Source organism: Pteropus alecto, unplaced genomic scaffold, assembly GCF_000325575.1.
Source record: "Pteropus alecto unplaced genomic scaffold, ASM32557v1 scaffold117, whole genome shotgun sequence".
NCBI classification, from domain to species: domain Eukaryota; kingdom Metazoa; phylum Chordata; class Mammalia; order Chiroptera; family Pteropodidae; genus Pteropus; species Pteropus alecto.
Genome location: NW_006440642.1, coordinates 737,104 through 743,103, shown reverse-complemented (window position 1 = coordinate 743,103; position 6,000 = coordinate 737,104). Strand labels below are relative to the sequence as shown.

General features: G+C 38.1%; 1 protein-coding gene across 1 annotated transcript in view; it reads left to right on the top strand.

The window, feature by feature from the left end:
* Positions 1-6,000, top strand: part of SUCLG1 (succinate-CoA ligase alpha subunit) — a 34,828-nt gene that overhangs the window by 5,906 nt on the left and 22,922 nt on the right. Inside the window, 1 exon segment of the mRNA XM_006917683.3 lies at positions 3,555-3,658. Within this exon segment, the coding sequence (XP_006917745.2) occupies positions 3,555-3,658 (104 nt within the window).

Below are 6,000 nucleotides of genomic sequence, written 5' to 3'. Positions count from 1 at the left end.
AGGGAAAGAAAATGCAGAGAGCCAATCGGACAGACTTAATGTTTAGAGCAGTTAGTAGTTTTCAGTCTTTACTGGCCCAACTTAGAGAGTGGTGGAGTTGTAGGAGGGGAGGTGAAGAGAGGTGGGGAGATGCGGAGGTAAGGGTCAGGAGAGGCTGCTCTCATGGGGGGCCTCCAGCCTGTGATGCTGGGCCTTGGGTTATAAAAGGTGGAGAAGAATAACATAAGTGACTTAAAATTTGGTGAATTTTATTTGGAATATAAGCATATTTTGCATTATTTTTGCCTGAATGCAAACAAATAGCGAAAGAGAAAGAATTTCCTTGATTCTATGATATCAGCAGTGGTAAGACATCGCTGATTTAATAACAGTATTACCTTAAATATATCTGCCAGTTTTGTATGTGTCACGATGGTGTAGAGGGGTGGGAGACTGAAGGTTGATTCTAGCTGGAGTATGTGTCACCTGAAATTGTAGAAGAGGCAGAAGTTAAGATGAAGAGAATTATAACGTACAACTGGCCTTTAGGTCTTCTTCACAGCCATAGCAGTGGGAGAGTGTGCGTGGTGTAAAGGGCTGGGACAGGCTCATCTTCCGGTGTGGGGTGAGTTTCTGGGATGAAAAGGGCATTGTGGTTATTCTGGAATACCATCATGGCTTGCCGGGGTACCTCAAGGTTTTTCTTTGGGTTTCAGAGGCCATTTTGATTGTCAACATTTCTTACTTAGTTGACCTACATGTCCTAGAGCAGTATTCCAGAAAAAGAGGGATGTAATGGTCAGTGAGTCCTTATCTGGGACCTCCTGTGACTGGTTTATCCCCACTGTGCAGGTGTAGGTATCAGTTTGGATGGGATGGGGCCAAACTGGGTTCATGGCTTGGGACTAGGGCAGAGGCGAAGAGAGTTTTCAGTTCCTGAGAGAGTATAGCCATGGCCAGGAACTAGAGAGATTTCTATTTATAGGAGATTGGAGGTCAAGTATTGGATTTTAGGAGTAAACTGCGAGTAGTCCAGAGCTCAGTTTGGAGGTAGTCCCAATGAAGAATACATCGCTTAACCCTACCCTCTCAGTACCCCCAGCCTGTATCCCTCCCCCTGCCCCACAGATTTACTTGGGATAGGAGAGTATCTACATCTACCCAAAATGTCCAAGACTTAGTCCTTCAACAGTACGTTTCACCCTGTGCAGTTATGGCCCACTTTATGTCAGTTCAGACAGATTGTAGGCCGAAGACCAAGAGTCTCTTATTCAACACTTATTCCTAGACTCTCAGCATTGTGGCTTGGAAGGCATTGTGGCTTGGCATAGATGCTCCCCAAATATTGATTGAATAAATGAATAATCATGACAACCCCAGGAACTGGGATATGTACTCAGTTATTCTAGTAGCATTCTCTCATTTCAGTACCAAAGATACCTTGTCTGGCATCATCCAGGTTTCTTGTCAGGACAAAATGTGGTCAGGATTTCATTTCCTCGTCTTTGAACATGTATTTTGGGGTTGGCTCAAAGGTGATAGCCTGTTAGTTCTAGCTTACCTGAAATTAGGTCTGATGAGCCTGGGCTCATACAGTAGATGGGGAGATCACATGTACATGTATGTGCCCACACCATGTGTGATAGCTCTCTCAAGCTCCCCTTTACTAGATGCTTTAGAATATGAGTCATTGCACAGGTTGAACACTACCAAAGGGCTTGGAGCCTAGAAGATGAGCTGCTGTTCATCACATTTCAGTGCAGTTTTAATGAGCACCAGAGATCTGGCATTATGAAGCTTGAGCTCCATAGAGTTGATCTAGAAGGTCTGGAGTAGGAGATCTTGCTTGTTTTGGTGTTGAGGCCATGCTTTATGTACAAAGGTAGGCCTGTCTTTTCTCAGGCTGAGAGAGCCACTCCTTCCTCTGTGGAAGGAGAAAACAGTCTGATGTCTCCTTTTGTACGTTAGTGAGTATAAGAATACACATGGAAGACCAAGCTTTATCTTCAAAAGCAAGTATTTTCTTTTAGTAAGGGCTCCAGATATCCAAATGATAAAATGATAAAATGATTTTATCATTTGATCTTTAATCAAATCTTCTGCTATTTATTGGAGATTCCAAGAATGGGAGGGACTGGGGGAGTAGATTCTACCAGGAATAGCAGCAGGGGAAGAAAGAGTATAGCTCTTGCATGGCTCTTGTGCTTGTGGGTATCCAGCTAGAACTGGCGGCTAAGGTTGAGAATGGGCCTTGAGTGACAGCACTGGGTAAGGTGGGCTCTTAGGCTACAAATTCCTGTTGTAGTGTCCACTGGCCCAGGATCAGGGCCATAGCTGAACCCAGTGTGCCAGGACTTGACCATCATTGCTTCCTTAAGGCCCCTTGTTCGGCCTAGTGCAGTTCAAGAACGCAGCTATTTGTTACCCAGCAAATTTGTGCACACAAACACTCCTTTCCTGGTTGGTAAGGATGAAATCTGGGCCTTTCTTTTCCCAAGAGGTCGAGGGGACTCCAGAATTCAAAGTTACTAAAAGCTGAGGTAAGTACCTGAGTTGAAGATGACTCAGGAGTGCTCAAAGGGCCAGACGCAGATTAGTTTTGGGACCTAAGCTCTGAGGATTTAGGAGGGCTTGAGGCAGTTTTTCATGACCAGAAGCATGGAGTTGACCCTGGGCAGATACGTGACATGATGTTCTTTTGTGGAGTTAGCTTTTATGGGCTAGCCCGGCACCTTGAAAAGGCCAACGGTGGGCCAGAGAGATAGTAGTTTGGGGCTCTAATGGGAGTTTAAAGGTAGTCAGAAGTAGCTCACAGTGTTAATTCATCTGTGCTCTACTCTCTACTGATTTTTGAAATATGGGCAACTAACTTTAATAACAACTTAGATTTCTCAGTTTTCGTTGAGGGGGGTTGATGAAAATAACAGATTTTTCTTTAAACCTGTTTCTCCCTTACCTACTTTTCCTATTTATTTTATTTTCACTATTTCTTTTATATGTGAGATCTTGAGTCTTATATCAGAAGAGATCAAATTAAGTAATTTTGGATTATATCTTAAGTTTAATTCTATGACTTAACATTTAATGTTAATATTATTGGGGAATGAGTTGCCCAGTAGTTCGCCTCCTAGCTCGCCCGTTGTTTATAGATGTTAGGCTTAAAAACTTGGGTCCCTGGGGAAAGCATGTGGCTGTTTAGTAAACACTATTAGTAGGATTGATACTTAGTTTTCAGTCCCTGGATTTTGTTTGAGCCATTTGTCTTTGAGCCCCAGTTTTCTTTCTGAGGAATGAAAATTATGAACCTGAGCTTTTCTTTTTTAGCTCAGAAAAGCTACAAGATTGTGGTTCTCAGTAAAGGGGATTCTGGAGAATAATATAGTGTTTTTTGTTTGTTTGTTTGTTTCTCTAATCTATTTCTATAGTCAATATGTCTTATTTAAAAAGTAACATTTATAGTTGTCATGATTATAAGATAGCTCCTGCATTAGAGGATTTTTTTTTGTCACCGAGTTCAATTGATGATCCAGAAGTTTGGAAAAATTATAATGTGCCGTATTTACTTTGCTTTTCAGTGCAACAGAATGGAATTCGGCATTGTTCCTATACAGCTTCCCGGAAACATCTCTATGTTGATAAAAATACAAAGATTATTTGCCAGGGCTTCACTGGTAAGCAGGTATGTATATCAAGATTTTTTTAATAAGATGTATACTAGAGATACAAAAAAATTAACTATTTTATATATATTTTTAATATCATAAAAGTTATAATACATGTTTGTTGCAGAAAAGTAAAATAGTGCAGCAATGGAGTTGTATCTTAGGAGGGAGTTAGTTGCTATACTCAGTCTGTAAGATGAAAATTGTGTTTAAACTTACCTTGAAAATTCCTTTTGAGGACTATATTATGTTGGAAACCCACATATTCTTTTCAGCAAGTGTAACACCACTGGTTTTCCTCCAACGTTGTAACAGATCACTATTAATTAAGCACTTGGTAAAGTAGATTGCTTGTGTTTAGGCTTTGTACTAAAAAAACCAACCAACCAACCAACCAACCAACCAACCAACCAAACGAACAAAAATAGACAAACAATCCTACAGTTAAACATGGATCTATCTTCAGCGTGGGGAAATGCTCAAGCTCAGAGAGCCTCATGGGATCTGAGAGATGGAGGCAGCAGCTCATTGATTTTTCCTGTCTTATACTCTCTCTGGGAAAATGGCCTTCCAGGAGACTGGCCAGAATTGCCTGAAGCATTTTAATTTGTTCTCATTTATTTATATTCATTCTCTCTCCCTTTCCCTTGCCTGTATCATAGAATTTGCATAAGTTCATCTGTGATGTGACTCCATGATAAAATGCAACGTAAGAATCTCCTTTTCCTCTTTCCTGCCATTCTACTCTCCTAGAATTCTTCTGTTAACAAATTGACATATATTCTTCCAGATATTTTTCTTGCTTGTACAAGCATTCATATACTTATTTAATGTGCATACTACAGTTTATTGAATAGAACAATATGTAATATATAAAAAGCACATACAGTATATAATATAGGTCATACAGATATATGTCTGTAAAGTTGATTTCTAAAGGTAAAATTGGATGTCACAGTTTCTGTGTATTTAAAATTTCAACAGCTACTGTTAAGTTGTCCTTTAACACATTTATATAGATTTATAGTTCCACCATAGTAGATGCATAGTAGATGCATTTTTTTTATAAATGAGGGAATACTACCAGATCAATTAAAAGATAACTACGTGTCTTAACTCAGAGTGTCCTTTTCTTTATTACTAAAGGAGATATGGCAAGATAAAACCAGTTAATGATTTTTTTTTTAATAATTTAAAAGTTATTGATTTTTCTGTAATTAAAAGAATTGTCATGTTTATTATGTAGTATTTGGGTCATCGAGCAGGAATTGGCAAGCTTATTCTGTAAAGGGCCAGATTGTAAACGTATTAGGCTTGGTGGACCTTGCTGTGTCTGTTACTACTCAATAGCATTGTGACAGCAAAAGCTGCCATAGACTATGTCAATAAATGGGCATGATTGTATGTCAGTAAAACTTAATTTACAAAACCAGTGGCAGGCCAAATCCTTCAGGCCATAGTTTACCAACTCTCAATCTAGAGGGTGATACCCAAATTTCTATAATTTTTGTTTTTAAAGTATTCAGAAGTTACTTTAAGATTATATAGTTCTTATTTAAAGAATGAATTTGGTTAGAAGGTTGTTTCATTTAAAATGTCCTTTTGCTTTTGACTTGTTTCTGAAATAACTGGCCACAAAAATATGAGTTGCAGTAGACCTTTTTTCTATTCCTCTACTCTCTTAAAAAAAAGGCCACTACCAACAAAAAAAGAAACACCTACAAAACCTTGAAATTTTGTTCATAGATAAAATTGGTTTATTTATTCTGATAGCCATATATTTTGTGAGTATCACTTTTACATATATACATTTTAAAGAGAGTTGATGCTCATCTAAGATTTGAAGTACATTTTATCATTCCCTGCCTATTAAAATCATATGCAGTCCCTCTTCAATTATATATTAATTTCGTTAGCATATAACCAAATGTTTGATTAACCCAAACTCCCCACTTAAGTTTATTATGTATAATTTTGTTTTTGTTTGCTAAACTTTATATGATCTTATGACATTTTATCCTCTGACCTTTTTCTTTTAAAGAACCATCTTCCATGGTGTAAGTACTATTTGGAACTGTCTCTAATTCCTTGATTAGGTGATGATTTGCCTAAGTATGGAAATCCAAAGTTGGTTTCTGTGTCTTTCAGTTACCGCAATTATATTGTTTCTCATTCAGTTAGATTTCTTGGTTAAGATTCTAATATTATAGAGGTCATCATTCTGATGATAAAGTGTGAAATTTAGAGCTTATCTCATGGGAAATCTGCGTTTTGTCTCAGCTCTTTTTTTTTTTTTTTTCAGTGCCCACATTATTTCACATACGAATGAGGAATATTTGTATTTCAGAATGCATTCCAA